Raw genomic sequence first — 18400 nt, 5'->3', positions numbered from 1 at the left:
GTAGTCATAAACAATAAATAAAACATCAAAAGGTACACAACCAAATTAAACAATTGCCACGTAAATCATAAGAAGATCTAAAAGTAAAGATACAAAAAAAAAAAATCAATAATAGCAACAACTCACCCCGCAACCCTCCACCCCCCAAAAACTCTTAAACTATACTGCAATCCCAGAGTCTCAGCCTCAGCTTTTGTAGCTGGAGTCAGTCAGGGCCCCTCCTCCCCAGGCCTCGTGGGAAAGGCCTGCAAGGCAGGGGGCAAGTCTTCCAGGATTCACAGCCAAGATACAATCTGCTGTTGACAGCCAGCAAATGAATTGCTTGGAAACAAGCAGATATAAATCTGTTCTAATCACTTTACAAGATATGAAGGCTGCGAGAGGTATTGATAGCCGTGCTGAAGCTAATATCTGCAGATGTTTATAAGGTCATTTATTTTTTGTACCACACTGGCAACTTATAGCTGGCGAAGCTCTGTCTTTCTTTACCACTACGATATGCCTTCTTGGCCCCTCCCCAATATGGCTTAATCCGTATCATTTAATCTTCTGGAATTTTTCTTTTCTTACTAGACTGTGAGTGTAGCCCTGCCCCTGGTATCTACCAAGTATTGAATGGGCTGAATAGGGGTTCAGTTCATAGGGTATACGTATCTGAATTCTAATTCATCATCATTCTCTCTCCCCCCCCCCCCAGGTTTCAGGCCACAATATAATAATAATTTATTACATATCCAGCCACTTCCTACAAATTATAAAGCTAGCAAGGTGAACACGAAGAAATTGCTTTGTTGTGAATATACCCATTTATCCAGAAATCCTAATGAATTAGAGCAAGAAAACATACCTCTCCAGCACTGTAGCTGCGGAGTCGCTGAAGATGCTGTCTGTGAGTCAAATGATTGGGTAGGCGGCCATTTTGAAGTGGGATCCTGGGATCAATGAAAGTAGTAGCACGGCTGTTGTGGTCAACAAAGAAGGACTGTAATAAAATAATGTTGGAAAAGAACAATGATTATAATACTGATAAAGCAACCAGAGTAAACAATGTATTCAGCAGGATTCTGCATGGTCCTCTAAGGCATCTTGCCTGGCTCTTCCATTTGAGCAATTAGATGTTCAGGTGTGGACTTGTTGCAAGCGGTCAAACCCTATAAAACCCCCTAAGTTTCTTGTCAATAAGACTCAGCAGCCGGGAGGAGATAAAGTCCAGCCCTTTATTGATCCAGTGGGATATGTTCTGCAAAGTCTGGACCCCCTCCTAGTGGCAAGAGGGGGGTATATATAAGTTTTTACAAAGCATTTCAATTTCCACCTGCCATATACGGTACATCATTACCTCATTCAAGTTGTTAGACCAAACATATGCATAAAAGTACATCTCAAGTTGTTGCACTTGCACGCAGCTTTGATTCCCACCCATGGCCGTTGCATTGTTGCAAAAGCCCCTGTGTGTGCTGGGAACCTGTGTTACGTGTAGCAAGTTACGTGTAGTCATTTGTGTTCTATTATATGCTGTGTTTCTTCTTCTAGCTTTGTGCTGTGGCTTGTGATTTATGTGTTAGCTGTTTTTCTACCCCAATGGGGAAGGTGAACTTTTCTATTAGCAGCACACGCAGGGGCTTACAGGGGTACACCTTATCACATTTACTGTAGCCCTTTGGACCACCTCCACCGACTGAGGTGCTTGTGGTCCACATGTCCTTTGTGACTGCTTAGCCGCCTGATTGCATGTAGACAGCCAGCACTGGCAGTTGTGTCCTGTAAATGTATTCAGGTCCCCAAATTCATATACTTAGCCTATTAATGTGTATGCCACTGAATGACTCAGGAGGAGACATCTGAGAATAAGGCACAAACTTCAAAGCTAATACATTTCAACACCTTGGGCATTCTTGGTCAACCTCATAAAATAAGTCATATAAATTTGCAGAGAACTCAATATTGTATAAATTATTGTACCTTGCCTTGCTGATCAGTTTTGATCTCCCAGCCGCGGGGAAGCTCCAGCCGTGTGTCAGCAAACATGTTGATGAAATTTACCAGGTCCCTGTTGTGCTGATACCGCTCAAAATTCCGAGCATCTCTGCGGATCTTTAGAATCATATGCTTCAAGCAGGTGCTGTTGGTAAACACTCGATAGGCACTCTGGATACAAAAAGCAGGAGGGGAAAACAAAGATTTCATGACTGCAAATGTGTCACCTCTAATGACCTTTTCCAGAATATGTATGACTCATACAGCCAACCCCCTCCCCCCAAACTCTCTTGTCTGAAATAGTAAATCATGTAACTGTTTTTAAGAGACTTGTGAGCTGCTAGACTCCAAAGTCTGGTTATTTACAGAAGGGTAGGCTTGTCTTTTAATAAAGGGCCCAAAGAATATGCATTTAATACAGGCAATGGTAATTTCATGTGCGGGTTCCATTCCTTCCTGTCCCCATTCCATCCCTCTTCCAGGTCCAAAAGGACCTGCTTGTCATTGGACACACCTAAAATGGTTGCTGCCTGTATGTCTTCTCCCACATTAAAAGGTTAAGGGATCCCTGACCGTTAGGTCCAGTCACAGACAACTCTGGGGTTGCGGCACTCATCTCGCTTTACTGGCTGAGGGATCTGGCGTACAGTTTCCAGGTCATGTGGCCAGCATGACTAAGCCGCTTCTGGCGAACCAGAGCAGTGCACGGAAATGCCATTTACCTTCCTGCCGGAGCGGTACTTATTTATCTACTTGTACTTCGTGCTTTCGAACTGCTGGTTGGCAGGAGCTGAGACCGAGCCACGGAAGCTCACCCCGTCGCAGGGATTCGAACCGCCGACCATCTGATCGGCAAACCCTAGGCTCTGTGGTTTAACCCACAGCGCCACCCGCATTAAGAGCCTTTAGATGCTCAGCAAGAAAGTTCACAAATACAGTGGTGCCCCGCAAGACGAACGCCTCGCAAGACGGAAAACTCGCTAGACGAAAGAGTTTTCCGTTTTGTAGGTGCTTCGCAAAACGAATTTCCTATGGGCTTGCTTCGCAAGACGAAAATGTCTTGCGAGTTCCTGCGGGTTTTTTCCCCTTTCCCCCCTTTTTCTAAGCTGCTTATCCGCTTATCCACTAAGCCACTAAGCCGCTAAAAGCCGCTAAACTGCTAATAGCGCTAATCCGCTAAGCCGTCAATGGGCTTGCTTCGCAAGACGAAAAAACCGCTAGACGAAGAGACTCGTGGAACGGATTCTTTTCGTCTTGCGAGGCACTACTGTACCAAGATTATTCCAGATCAAATTGAGACATGGTTGGTCTTAGTTGTCAGACTATAGCCATCCAGAATGCATAACACTACATCCTCCTGTGATTCAGTGGGTCCCTTGCCCCTGTAGCAACATCTGTAAGAAAGAGCCATGTGGCTCTGGTAACTAAGCAGTGATTGCCGGAGGGCCTATGATATTGGCATGGGAAGGAATCATATCATTTGCCTCAACCTTCCAGTTCCTTCCTACAGATATTGCTGCAGTGAAATATCATGTAGCCACATGGAAGAGGCTCTCACATTGCTCCAGCACGCATGTAACTTGCTAAGTATTTATGATCACACACAGTGAATGATCGTTAATTTCTGGAAATATATGATAATGTTCTTGCTATTTAGCTTGGGGTTGGGATTACAGAAACTTAGTAGTACAAACTCTGGAATTCCACCACCAGCTCATTGACCATTTTAGTAGCTCTCTGAAACCTTAAAAGAGACCAAAAATTTCATAGGTTTTTTTAAAGCCTTCAAGTAAAGAAGAGATCTGTTTTCCATTTCGGCTCCAGCTGCTGGATAATATTTTCCAATTCAATTTTTATGGCCATAATTAATGCTTCTAAATTTTAATTGGAGTTTGTGGTTAAAATATTATAACGACATTAAGCCCAAATTTATGTAGCATATTATTTTTACATAAGTGGAGTTTGTATGACTGCCTTAACAGATGTTTCAGCAGGTCATTCTGGTTTCTTTGGCAGAATCGAAATCATTGCTGTAACAGAAAAGGTGTTGCTCTGTTCAAATTAATTTGATACCTGCTTTGATGTAAGATCTACTAATATAAAGTGAAAGCCACAAAAAGTTCAAAGAGGAATATTCAGATTAATCTTAGACGTTTTCTTTCTGAGTAGTATTTGACTCCCCTGACCAAACCAAAACTGGATCTTAAGAAAACTGCTTATGCTCTACCAGTCATTCCAACATACTTCTCAGAGAAAGCTTGAAATGATTTTTAAAACTGTATTTTGTTTCTGCTTAGCCAATTATGAGGGGAAAGTGTGCATTTGCCAAAAGAGTGGAGATAATTGATACATACTGTACTTTCTTGCCTTGTGACAGTGCAGTTTTCAAGTTTTCAACTTCCTGGGGAACTTCTTTGCATCAACTTGCCTACCAAGAAACCCCCCAGGATAGTGCACACTATTCTCAGATGCATTCTAGGGCATATAGTCAGTTCATCTATGGCACGAACCAGCTGCTGAACCCCACAATGCCTTGCATGAATGAACAAGCAACCTAGAATACACACAACATTCCCATTTGGCTGCATGTTTTAGGGGCTGAGATGTATTGATTTAATATTTGTATTCTGCTTTTCCAACAACAAATGTTGAGTTCAAAGTGGTTCACAATAATCACAACACCATTTAAAAAGCAGCAAGCACTGCAACTGCTATAATATCAAACACAAAAGCATATAAAACAAACAACAACAAATTCATCAAAACAATTAATGCAATTCAATAAAGTCACAGTAACTCCCTGATAGCATTGCAAGGATACTTCCTCATCACTTGGAAGCTTCCTTCAGAACAAAAAAAAAAAGGGGGGGGGGTTAGCTTTTCAACACTGCAATGGGTGGAAGCCTCATTCACTGTCATGAAGTATAGAAACTTAAATGGAACTATGCTTTTAAAAACCATTTTGGGTGGGTGGGAGATCAGTAATGCCACACAAGTTCTCTCTTGGGGAGGTATGTCTCCTACTACTGATTTTCTCCTTGAGGATGTGAAGCTTTCAAAAGGCATTCCAGGATCTGAAAACCTCTGTTCTGAGATACTTGTTAGAGTTTGGTAAAATACTGATTTAGTGATTGTGTGTGAATGTGTTAGGGATGTTCTAGCATGGAGAAATGGGAAGAGTATGAGTTGTACATATGACAAGCTAGTGGCCTTGCTAACCAAAATGTTGCATAAGGATTATAATGTAGATCCAGGTCTATTAAGGCAGAAACAGATGAGCACAGTAATTGTCCAACATCTTCTGAAATATCTTAGCAGTGAGAAGAGATACCTTTATGCATTATGATTCCCCTTGAACACGCATGACTCAACAATACTCTGTTGTGGATCAATGACTAAACATCTTATTGTAGTTTATGTTCAGTGATAAGGTTTGATATCATACATTTGCAAACCACCAAATGCTCCTTTTTCAAAAAGGAGGCACACGTAGAGGGGTTTTTGCAAACCATGCTGCTGGATTGCTGCAAAGCCAAATTTCTTCTGCATGACCATCCAGGTGAACAAATTCAAGTGGGGATGAATTTATCACTTGGATAATTGTATTTTCTTCCCTAGAATTCAGTTCTTTTCCCGCAATTCTGGCTTTTGCGTAGTTTCTCCGATCACCTTCATTCTTTCTCACACATTCTCAATTGCAGAGAGAGAACTGAAGTGCCACCTGGATGCTGCTATCAAAGTATATCAGCAATTTGCAAGATAAATGAGGGTCAAGCACTTACATAGTTTGCATGCAGCACCGTGAAAAACTCAGGGTTGGTGATGAACTTTACAGCTGGAGACTGCAGCAACAAAGTGATTTTTTGAGAATTCACAGGTGAAACAGGTACTTCTCTTCTAATTTCTGAAAATAAAAAGGCTTCCATGTAATACACAGCAAGAGAACATTTGAATTTTGAATGACTATTCTCCCCTCTTCTGATTTCCCCCTCTAAAGCACGGCTTCTGGCCAACTTCCTGGTAGTTACAGAAAGGACTTGTTAATCCATGGCACAACCCTCCCCAACAAACCTGTGCTTCTTGTGTTTTCAATTCCTTATTTGTCGATTCCTTTAGCTAAGACTTGGCTTTTAGGCAACAAGTTCTTTCCAACTTAGTTTTATAAACAAATATCCAGTGTAAAAGTGAATAGTTCTTTTTATCTCTGACATCCACAAGTATCTTTTCAAGTATCTTAACTTCTTGTGCATTTAACATATTAAATCTTTTTCCTGATGTTATGGTTTTAGCTTTTTGTTAACCGCTCTGGGATTTTTTACAGTCAAGCTGCATATAAATTTTATGAAATAAATAAACCAACAGGAGGGAATATGGAAGCGCAATGACGCTTGGGACCCACCAATTACGGCCCCAACATAGACTTTATCACAACAGTGAGAACCAGACCCTCACTGAGAAGCATCTGTGAAACGTGATGCTACCCCCCCCCCCCCACTCATCTACAAAGCTCATACAATACCATAGTCAGAGGAGGACACTGACTCATGTAAATGTCTTACCGGAATTTGGCTGCGAAGGGTCTGCCTCAGAATCACTTCCTCCTCCTCCAGCGGGAAGCCTCTCTACCCTGCTGCTAACCACAGTGTCCTCCTCTGTTCTTTCCGTAGCAATAGTTCGCTGAATATTTTGGTACCTTGATTTTGAAAAAGGGGAGGAAGTAAAATATGTTAGTCAGATGCACATTACCCCTTCATGCTTAGCCACGATTTGGCTTAGTGTTATGTGTCGCCTGTTGTTATTTTGAAGTATTTGGGCACAGTGAATTAACTATGCATGATCCCCTTAAGTACAGCCTAACAGGAAAGAAAGACAGAAAGTGAAAGTCTCTTGGCCTGACCTTATAGTCAGCTATGGTTGCCATAAATAAAGATTATTTATTTATTTCACAAAATTTATATACTGCTTGATGGTAAAAGAAAACTCAAAGCAGTTTATGAAAAAGATAGAACAATAAAATTATTACTAAAAAGTTACAACCATAATTTAAACCATACAGAAAGTTTTAATGACAATAGAATAGATTAAAACAAATTAAAACTCACACAAACTAAATAAAAATCTGGGTAGACTTGTTTAAATAAAAATGTCTTCAGCGGGCACGAAGGCCTGATAAAAATAGGCAGGGAGCTCCAAAGTGTTGAGGCTTCCAAACTAAACAATTGAGTTCTTATAGATGTGGTGCAGGTATTATGCGGCACCTGTAAAAGTGCAAATTCTGCCGATCAAAGCTGTCAAGTGGGAGCATATCGGGTAAGTCAATCTTATGGGTAAACTGAAGAAAATGTGAAACTTTGATATTAGGTAGGCTTACTGGCTTGGATTGGCAAATTTTGAGTATTGGTTCAATATTATTAGCTAAATATAATTAGGTAGTTTATATTTAATATTTATTAGAATTATGCTTTAGGTTTCTCAAGTGTTTATGGCATTTGGATTGGAATAACAACAGCAACAACAACAATAATAATTTATAATTTCTTATACCCCGCTCATCTGACTGGATTACCCCAACTACTCTGGGTGGCTTCCAACAAGAATACAAATCAAACAACAAAAAAATCAAACATTAAAAGCTTCCCCAAACAGGGCTGCCTTCAGATGTCTACTAAAATTTATATAGTTGTTTAACTCTTTCACATCCTCCAGGAGAGTATTCTACAGGGGGGAAATGATATAAGCCTCCAAATGATTTCATTCTTAGTAAAGATGCAGGGAATTAATAATAGTACTAATAATAATATTATTAATAATAATAATTTTGTTTTTAGGTTATTTCTTGGTTTGGTTTGATTTATGATTTGACAGTCTTGGAAGTTTTAATAAAATACTTGAATTGAATTGAGTTGGGGAGAAGGTGAAAATATAAAGATTTATGCTTGGCTGAAAGAGTAGACTGCTTTTGTTTCATTAATTTCCTCAATAATCAATTCTTTATATTTAACTTTACATGCACATACACATATTAGCAAGAAGGTAAATAGCATAATGGGCACGCAGGTGGCGCTGTGGGTTAAAGCCTCAGCGCCTAGGACTTGCCGATCGAAAGGTCGGCGGTTCGAATCCCTGCGGCGGGGTGCGCTCCCGCTGCTCGGTCCCAGCGCCTGCCAACCTAGCAGTTCGAAAGCACCTCCGGGTGCAAGTAGATAAATAGGGACCGCTTACCAGCGGGAAGGTAAAGGGCGTTTCCGTGTGCGGCTCTGGCTCGCCAGAGCAGCGATGTCACGCTGGCCACGTGACCCGGAAGTGTCTCCGGACAGCGCTGGCCCCTGGCCTCTTAAGTGAGATGGGCGCACAACCCCAGAGTCTGTCAAGACTGGCCCGTACGGGCAGGGGTACCTTTACCTTTACCTTTTTAAATAGCATAATAAAATTAGCTTTAAAAAAACACTACAAGAACTAAGGATTTGTTGTTTTGCCTTTAAATATGCCCTTTGCAAACAAATTATTATATTTGGACTTCACACCATATTAACATAGCTCTATTTCCCCCCACTCTCTCTTTTATAAGAACCTATAAACATTTTTATTCACTTCACAGCAGGCTGACTGAACAAACTTTCCATTCCAGTGCAGGCTGAGTTTTATGCCCCCCTCATGCAACAGCAGAACAGAAAAACGTAGCTCACCTATTTAGAGGGATATATACAGTGCATAAGCTTCCCATTTAATTAGATGGTAGAAAAATCCCCTGCGGGCTAATAATGCCTAGGAAGCAAAGCAATGGACCAAGAGACTACTGCAGTTTAGTCAAAACTGTGTAAAGCAATCTTCAAGATATTCTGAAAAAAATGCCCACATATGTGGAAAAAAATTTGAAACAGCTATGTGGATGCATTTGAAAAATCCAGCACTTTTTCAAATGATGATTGTGATGGTGGATACATTTACTGTGTATGCATTATAATGGTGGTTTTCAAACTTTCTGTCCTCAGGGAGCCCCTAAAGACTGGTTTTCCAAGGAACTGCCACAGCATTCTGCAGGATATGTGCTCTGGGACACACTGCCAGCCTGATGTGTCTCGCTGCCCGATTCCCTCTTCTGTAACTGGCTTTTGTTAGGTGAACAATCAGTCTTTCGGGGGGGGGGGGGGCTTCCTTGATGGCCATCATTAAGCATCTCACTGAGATGAGTCGGTGCGTCTGAGGCGAAATGGGAAGATGCCACTCTGCCACTGCCGCCACCAAAGACTTCCTTACATGGCAACACCCAGAAAGCAGTGGCAATAACAGTGGGTTCCGGTGAGATCTCACACAAGGTCTCACAGAGTACATTAGATCTCACAACATTTTGGCAAGATATTGCCAGTAGCTACCAGAGCTGCTGCCGGCACCCCTCCTTCACTAGTAGTGGAACATGAGGCATGCTCTCAGGGGTGCTGCTTCTTGGGCTCCCGCCACCGAAGGCAGCTGCCTCACTCAGCCAGCCTCATGAATAGGCCGGCCCTACACTGAAAACCCCTTGGAACAACCCCAGTATGCTTTTCAATAGTTTCGAAACCATAGTTTTGTTTAGTCTAGTCTAGACCCTAAAGGACCTTGAACGCTGTCTGTGCCAGCTGAAAAGAAGACGAGAGATGAGGGACACCAGCAAACCCATCTGCATGTCTCTACCTGGCAACCCTGTGGTTTTCTCAGGACTGGGAAAGGGAGAGAAAAACTGGCTGGGATTTATCACTACCTAGTTTTTATTTTGGGTGTGTTCTTTTTTCTGTTGTCATTGTGGATAAGAGATGGGAGTTTCTTGCTGTGGATGCTTGCGGGCAACCATTTACACTGCTCAGGGTGAGATCCTGGATGATGGGGGGGGGGGGTTTTGCAGTTGTTAAGTTACTCAAAAGTCACAGATTGAGGGTCTGTTGGCACACAGACTTTGTGTGAGAGATGGAGAGGGAGGGAGTAGACCGCCTAAGTGAGGATTCGGATGGGAAGTGATGCTAAAACCTTTGGTTGTTTCGTCTGTTTCTGTCTGCTTGAATGTTTTGTTTATTTTTACCTTGTCATTTGGTTAAATTGGAAATATTAATTTTTGCTGCTGTAGTTTTGCTTGTTTACCTTGGGTTAGAATTGTGTTTTATTGGACCTAATTTTGTAGTTTTTGTACATTCAAGGAAGAGCCGACTATAAATACTGCAAACTAACAAAAGTATTTTGTTCATTTTCATCTGAGGAAAAGCCTAGCAGCTGCACAAATACTGCCCAGTTCATCTCAATATTTAAGCCTAATGCAGAAGGAATGTTTTCTAAACTAGATAAAAGGCAGTACATAGAATACTTTAAAATGACCTTCATGGACCTGCCACAACCACCAGAGGGAAGCAAGGTGAGGCTCAAGGGAGGTCTCATTTATATGTTACTGGTATGACGTAATTGTGGCTTTCTAAAGGATGGATCCTGCAATGTATTTGGCTGAAGGAATCTTATGGAATAAGTGGATCATAGGACGTCTCCCTATCAGTCTTGCTGGACCACAGAGAAGTTTGGTGCCAATTCAATTGTTTATCACATAATTTTATAAAGGTGGGCTTTTATTAATTAAGTTTAATTATTCCATGTGCTGTTTCCATGGGCGTAAGCACTGTTGCCTTGTTTACTATTCTTATTCTTATTCTTTATTTATTTATTTAATTTCTATACTGCCTTTCAGCCAAGGATCACAGGGTGATTTTCGATATAAAAACACAAAAATACATACCATAGTAGCAAACAAAAACACTAACCCTGCCACACACAGTTTAAAAGACCACAGACTGTTCCATTAGTCAAAGGCCTAGGAGAAAAGGAATGTTTTTACACCTAAAGAAATGTAAGGAAAGCACCAAGCCAGCTTCCCTGGGGAGAACATTCCACAAGTGGGGCCACCAGAGAAAGGATCTGTTCTGTAGCTTTATGCCATAGCCCAGTGGTGGCGAACCTATGGCACACGTGCCAGAGGGGGCACTCAGAACCCTCTCTGCACAGAGCCGGCAGAAGGTAAGGGCAGGTGCATTGAGTCCTCAGCTCAACGTGTGTCGAAGCAGAAGCGCCTCGGATGGGGTGTCAGGGTGTGTGTGTGTGTGTGTGCAAAATGGAGCCACAACCTCCAGGGTGCGCGCTTTCCCTTGGGGAGCTTCTGCTGTGGGTGGGGAGGGCACAGCGCTGTGCACGCGCTCAGAGGCGCACTGCCGCATTGGTGGGCTGCCGAGAGTTCCGAGCAGCTGCCTTCTTCCTGCTGCTGCTGCTGCTGTTGCTGCTGCGAGGTTGAGGCTTTACACACCCTCCGGCCAGGGCCAATGGGAGCGGAGTCAGAAGTGGAGTGGAGGGTTCGTGCTCCCCAGCTGAGCTGCCTGCTCCTGCTCTTGCTCCTACTTGTGCAGGAGCAGGATGGGGATCTTTCAGCTGGGAAGCACGAAGCCTCCACTTCACAAGTAGGAGCGGGAGCAAGCAGCTCAGTTGAGGAGCGCCTGGCTGCCTTCAGGTGGTGCAGGGGCTCTCAGGTGCAGCTTTTGGGCTGCCTCCACCTTCCCCAACCTCAGCAACTATTCAGCCTGGCTGCCTTCATGGGGTTGCAGGGGCTCTGATGCGGAGATGGGAGCTCCTTAAACGTCTTCCTTGAGGGGAGTGCAGTCACGAACCATTTCAGTGGAAAGTGTGAGGGATCCTGCACCTCCCCAGCTGAGCAGCCCTGATCCAGCTCCTGTTCCCATGCAAGCAGCAACACTGCCTAGCGGAGCAGCCTGATCCCACTCCTATTTGCCTGCAAGCAGGAGCAGGCAGGGGTGGGGGGGTGGCAACATCCCTTGCCTGCTCGCTTGCCAGCCCAGCCTTCCCTCATTCAGCGTCTCCGGAGCTGGGGGGTGGGGGGCGGTTTGCTGTTGTGGCTGCAGAGGCAGAGGGACACAGCGCTGGAGAGCGGCAGGGGCCTGTTCGCTTGCCATCCAGCTCGTCTTCCCTCATTCTGGAAACAGAAGTGTGGCAATCAAAACGGAAGTTATACTCAGAACAGAGCATGTTCTGCTTCCCAAAAAAGTTCAAAAACCAGAACACTCATTTCCGGGTTTGAAGTGTATGGGTTCCAAGTAGTTTGAGAACTAAGCGGTTTGAAAACTGAGGCACCACTGTGTTGCTCCACTCTCTCTCCACATGGATGCGCCAACCTCCCCTTCTAAACCAAAACCTCAGTATTCAGGTTCAATTGCCGTGTTGGCACTTGGCGATAAATAAGTGGGTTTTGGGTTGCAGTTTGGGCACTAGTCTTTCTTTGCATGAAGAATTTCTAGCCTTCACCTATTATTGTATTCATTGTCTCTGAATCTTAAAAGAACCACCGCCTTCTGGCAACACGTAGGCCTGTGTTACGTAAGTGTGTAGGGCAAAGAGAAAGGAGCGCATCTTGGGCAGGAAGTGAAGCATGCATGGCACAATTAACAGAGAAAGGGGAGCAAGAAGGTTGTGTTAACAGCATACCTGGCACACAAGCTAGCACATTCAAAATAAATATTTCAAATATTTCAATTACATCAAGCTAATATTGATTCAATTAAATGTTATTTTTATAAAATAAACCAAATGATCTCTTCTAGCAAGGTCTGGAACTGGTTTAATTTGCCATTGCTCCCTAAAAAAGTATTTTTTCATTGCCTAGTTCTTGCAAACAGCAAGTGAGATGGTAAACCTGTAGATTGATGGTACCATGGCTAAATTGTCCTCCAGACATAATAATAATAATAATAATAATAATAATAATAATAATAGAAAACTGGTAGAAAACTGGTATGTTAGTGGAAATGGTTGTACCTTAGCCTCCTCTCTGACATGCTAATGTTCTATGTCTAAGAATGGGCTTTGGTGTAGTTGTATTCCCTACACACACATTTATCACAGCAAACGCAGCAGCTTGAGGGCACCCAACCATATTTCTATTTCACCTTCCTCGCAGGAGATCTGGATGACATATCCCCGGCCCACACACATACGTTACACTTTTTTGTTCTCACAACAACCCTGTGAGGTAGATTGCACTGAGAAAGAGTGACTGGCCCATGGTTACCCAGTGAGTTTTGTGGACGAATTGGGATTTGTAGTAGTCTGACCTACTACACTAGTATGCTTGAGATAATACTTTGTGGGACTCACTGGTGTTATGTTCTCTTATGCACAAAAGATATTTTTAGAGGAATTAAAGCCTTTAGGGAAACTACTAAAATTCCTGGTGGCAGCCACTTGGCAGCTGATTTCTATAATCCTCCTTTCTGTAAATCGGACTGAAGAACTCCCATCCTGTTTGGCTGTCTTGAAAGGAAGAAGCTTTGAATTTGCCCGCTTAGCACACCAAGGATAATTATCCCACATTTTAAAGTATAACAAACCCCCCAACTAGCCTGCCTATTCGCTTTAAGGTGTGTAATTAGAGGATAGATGTTCCAGGCCCAGGTTTTTTCAATGGAAAACAATATCATTATGGTAAACTGAGAGAGGAGGAAAAACAAAAACATTTCCTGAGGTTATAGTGAAAAATGATTTTGCTGTCATATAATGTCAAGTGAAATTATAAATTATTTAACAAGAAAAACAGAAGCATGCATCTTCATGTACTGACCCACTTTGTTTGGTGTGACCTGAGTTTAGGTCAAGTAAAAACATTTAAAATAAATCTGCCCATAAACATCTCAGACAGATTTGTAAACTGACGTTCACCTGCCTTATACTGGAATACTAGGACTGCTGCCCCTGCTTGCTTTGCTCACCAGCCCCACCTGCCCCCACCCCTGCCATCCTACCCACCCTTGTCAACCACCTCCCTTTACACCTCACCCAACACCACATCCCACCAGAGCTCCTTCGACCCCCCCATTGCAGCCTACCCACCCCACCCCATTTTCCCACCCTCTGTTTGCTCCAAACTCTCCCTCCCTCAGAGTTCACCCAAACTTCCCCCTCACAATCTGACCCCAACCCCCCATTACCACACAACTCATCCCAATCCCCCAATCCCACCGCTGCTGCCATTCACAGACCCACCTGGCTGCCTGTTCACTCATGTGCTCAGCTGGACCACCTGTTTGTGTGCTCAGCTGCAGCGCCGAGCTTCCCTTGTGTAAACAAGTGGGCAGGCATGTGGTGGTGACAGGGGGAACATGGGGAGACCATGATGTGTAACCTTTCAGGATGAGGAGTATCAAAATATCCTTCCAGTAACACTTAGTAACCCCTGATTATTACTTTAAAAAACTCACACATGCTTGAGAATTCATAGATCCAGCTGTGATTCTGAAAGCAAAATTAAACAAGCAGCACGGGGTTCCTGCTGAAGACTACGTTGAGCTCTTCCTTCTTCTTAACATCTATCAAAGCATACCCTGTTTTCTCTATGTAATGTAAGAGTTTCATTTATTTCACCCCACATTTTGGTCCAAAAACCTAAAAGGCACCTCACACTTAATTAAAATGCAAAAACATAATATAAAACAAAAACAACAAAGAAATTAACGAACTACCGCACAGACATCCACCAATATAAAACTTACAGGTGGTAACATAACATAATGTAATGTAACATAATATATTAAAATACTAATACTACTACTACTACTACTAATAATAATAATATCTCCCTTTCACTCAAAGATCCCAGGGCAGGTTACATTAAAATACAATATTAAATACAGTTTAAAACAACTTACAATCACAAAAATAAGCTGGTATTGATTGCATTTATGCTGTGTATTGTCCAGTGATTTTGAGCAGAAGTAGGGAAACAAAAGGACCATGATAGTAGGACATTGAGAAAATTATATTAGCTGTTTCAGAAGGGAAGCTTAACAATGCTTGGTTTTCGGGGGGGGGGGCAGCACTCTGTGTATGCTGTAATATTAACTCTGCCCTCCTTGAGAGAACATCTTTTTCTGTGTCTCCCTTTATACGATTTTCAAATCTCTTGGAAACTGCAATCTGCCTCTAATCTGGTAAGCACCTTTTATGATGCTCCCAGCCTGCAATTATATACCCACTTACATTGAATTAAGCTCAGTGGCATAGCGTGGGGGTGCAGGGGGTGCCAGCCGCACCAGGCGCAACATTTTGGGGGCACACTCGCAGCTCTCTGCCCCTACCTGGCTCACTCTCTCTCTCTCACAGTGCTGGCTGTGCGAATCCGATCTGAGCTGCCCGGGTTGCCGCCCACTGTGCGGAGCAGAGAGAGGGAGGGAGGGACTATCTGGGGGAGGGACAGTGCAGCAGCCACCCAGCGCAGCGCTGAGCGCAGGAGAGAACCACACCAGACCAGCCCAGGCAGCAGCAAGAAGAAGCTGGCAGCGGCGGCAGGTTAGGGGTTAGGGGCGCAAATTACTTGCCTTGCCCCGGGTTAGGGGGCGCAAATTACTTGCCTTGCCCCGGGTTAGGGGGCGCAAATTACTTGCCTTGCCCCGGGTTAGGGGGCGCAAATTACTTGCCTTGCCCTGGGTTAGGGGGCGCAAATTACTTGCCTTGCCCCGGGTTAGGGGGCGCAGATTACTTGCCTTGCCCCAGGTGCTGACAACCCACGCTACGCCGCTGATTAAGCTCCACTGAAGTCAGTAGGGCATAGTTTTGAGCAGACATGTATAGGATTGCACTTGCCGTCTCTTGTCTGCATAGTGTGCCAGATCCTATAGGCATGGGAGATGAAGGCAAATAGGATGGTTTTCAGCTAGAACTTTTTTAGAAATTTGGTCTAGCATAAACTCACCGCCGATTGAGTTGCTCCATTTGTTGGATTGACCCTGATCTGCGTATTCCATCAAGAGTAGCTGCTGCAGTCGGACGCTGCCAAGTTGTAGTTCGATTCACATGATCCACATAGAATACCCGACCGTGGCTATCTATCCGAGCTTCCCAGTCTTGCATTAAATGTTTTTTTAGGAAATTGGAAAAAGACAAAAAATTAGGTCATTTGTGGACATCCAGAAATCTAGACTATTAGGGTAATCCAGATATATAAACATTCCTGCCCAAAATGTATTATGCAAACATATTTACCAAAAAGAAAACAGCAACAACTGCTGCACAGGGTTCTGATCAAAGCACATTCCTAAATTAAATACAAGATTTAAAAAGTGACCAACAACTTGTAAAACACACTGTTTAAGAACATCAGCATAGGAGCATTCTAATGCTTAACAGCAAAGGAATCCAGAAGCAAAGGAAACACCACCCTGGCAAAAAAGTGGGGGAAATACGGTGCCCAAGTCACATTTGGATTATGTGGACTTCCTGAACTGGACTAGCTCTGCCAGCTAAAGTACAGGCAAAAATGGATCCAGCACAGGTTCAGATTCCAAGACCACGAGGTGCCCAGGTTTTTGGTGGAGGGAAGCTGAACTGGACAGTGTATCCCAACACTGCAGAGTGGGGCTCTTACCTAATGCAAATTTTGTAGTTTTACTTCCTGAGCTTCCTAATCAATCTCCAGTCTTAAAGCTGTAACCAAATCGTGCTTGTCCCATCCACTGAAATTAATGGTTCTTAAACACATGAGATTGTGTTTGGCCCTCCTGCCCATAGAGAAGGCTTTCTGGATTAGGGCCAGTATCTCAAAATCACATGCATTTTTTAAATGGGTTTTTAAAAAGGGTTTAGGACCCTGATGGGGGCTAGAAAATCTATGGAATTGTCCTTTATCCCATATTTAGCCTTATTCATAGTCCCAAGTTTCATGAGGGCGATCCCAAAAAAGTAAAGGGTATATTTTACCCATAACTGTGGGCATGCGTAGAAGGAGCTGAAAAGTAGACGTATGCTTTGCTGGACAAAAAGCCACACTATGGAATGTTTGGACTCCAAATCAACAACCTTAAATTACTTTACATAACAAACAAACATGCAGTGTTTGGGACACCATTTCCTGCCCAGGTTATATTTGAATTACTATGGCTAGTAAGCCTGCCACAATGTGCAATAATGCAATGGATCATGTAGAAAGCACACACAAATCTCATACAATGGTTAATGCCCACTTGAAAGCCCAGAGCTAGAGGTTTGCCAGTTTAACTGGAAATCACCACAGTGGCATGACAAGCAGTGGGGAAGGATTGCAAATACTAGACATTATGGTACATGTACCCACATAATTGGTGAACACTGAAGATCTGTCCAACAGTGCAGATGGACAACGTATTGCAAAGAACACAGACAGTTGTGAAAGAAGGTCTCTGAGTTAGGGCCATTTCATGTTTAACATAGAGTTTGGGTGTAGAAAAAACATAGCATATGAAACAGCCCAGCCAGTGAAGTAGGAGCTTGCTGACGTACAAGTGCTAAAAAGGAGAATATGGTGGGCACCTGCCAAGATGATGGGGACACAGTGGCAGAAAGTGGCAACAATCCAGTTAGGCATCACTTCAAGCAGACTGTATGCATGTCTTCTCAGAGGTTTGTCCCAAAGAGCCGCGCATGATTCTGAAGTAGGTGTATTTAGGACTGCAGCTATTCAGTCACATCCTATGCATACTCCACTACGTACAATGGTTCGTGTTCCCTATAAGTGTGTGTTTAGGATTACAGCTTAAATCTCACTGACAGCAATAAAATTATTCGTTTCAACAGCACTGAATTTTAACTGGAATGGAGTCAGTGGTTATATCGGGCTAGTTTGTTTTGAAAGGTACACATAAGTTCTTGCCTCTCAGGCCCCAGAAAAGCTGTTGTGAATATTCTGTAGTCCTTTGAATTCTCCCAAGTGGTCATACCCTAGACCTTTCAGGAAGATTTCATCTTATTCCAACCATCCCTCCTTGGCTTTCACTGGAAAAATACTTTAAGACAAGCACATATTTCTCCATCAAGTCAAGCATACGATAATCCATGTTTACACCTTCAGATATAAAATAGATTCTCCCTGCTTAAGGGTGAGTTACTCAGGAAGCAATAAAGGCATATTACAAATGCCAGGAAAAAAATGAAAAATCTTTAGATCAGGCTGCAGCGTGTACTTAAAATGTGCTTTAAAAATTCATGCCGCTGAGAATTATTGTCCCTATGTGGCTTTCAAATCAAATGGAAAACTGAATAATTCAATTCTGGCAGCAACTATTCAGTTGGCATGGCACATGAAAGACAAACATGTTCAGGGACATAGAATATATAGCTACTAAAGATTCAGTGATACGAATGGATATATTAGTAAAGACCTTTTAGTTGTTTATGCTTCTATGTTTGGGATTTCGTATCAATTAATCTCCACAAAAAACACTGTCAATAAACCTATCAGTAAAATATAGATGAAAATGTAGAAGGGTGAATTAAAGGGCCCCTAGGACTGAAAATAACTGGAATCCATAGAATCTTCATAGATTTAGGTACAGAGTCCACATAAGCGTTCTTCCTAAATAACAGTAGGCCATCTGGCTGT

General features: G+C 43.0%; 1 protein-coding gene across 6 annotated transcripts in view; it reads right to left on the bottom strand.

Moving 5' to 3' along the window:
• Positions 1-18400, bottom strand: part of HECW1 (HECT, C2 and WW domain containing E3 ubiquitin protein ligase 1) — a 199079-nt gene that overhangs the window by 41365 nt on the left and 139314 nt on the right. For all 6 annotated transcript variants that reach the window (XM_079947509.1, XM_079947508.1, XM_079947511.1 and 3 more), the window contains 5 exons: positions 15740-15890; positions 6537-6670; positions 5760-5881; positions 1963-2148; positions 848-982 (listed from right to left, as the gene is read on the bottom strand). In XM_079947509.1, the coding sequence (XP_079803635.1) occupies positions 848-982; positions 1963-2148; positions 5760-5881; positions 6537-6670; positions 15740-15890 (728 nt within the window). The remainder of the gene's footprint in view (positions 1-847; positions 983-1962; positions 2149-5759; positions 5882-6536; positions 6671-15739; positions 15891-18400) is intronic.

This window comes from Podarcis cretensis (assembly GCF_951804945.1).
Source record: "Podarcis cretensis genome assembly, chromosome: 12".
Lineage (NCBI taxonomy): Eukaryota > Metazoa > Chordata > Lepidosauria > Squamata > Lacertidae > Podarcis > Podarcis cretensis.
This window is presented reverse-complemented; position numbering and strand designations above follow the sequence as displayed.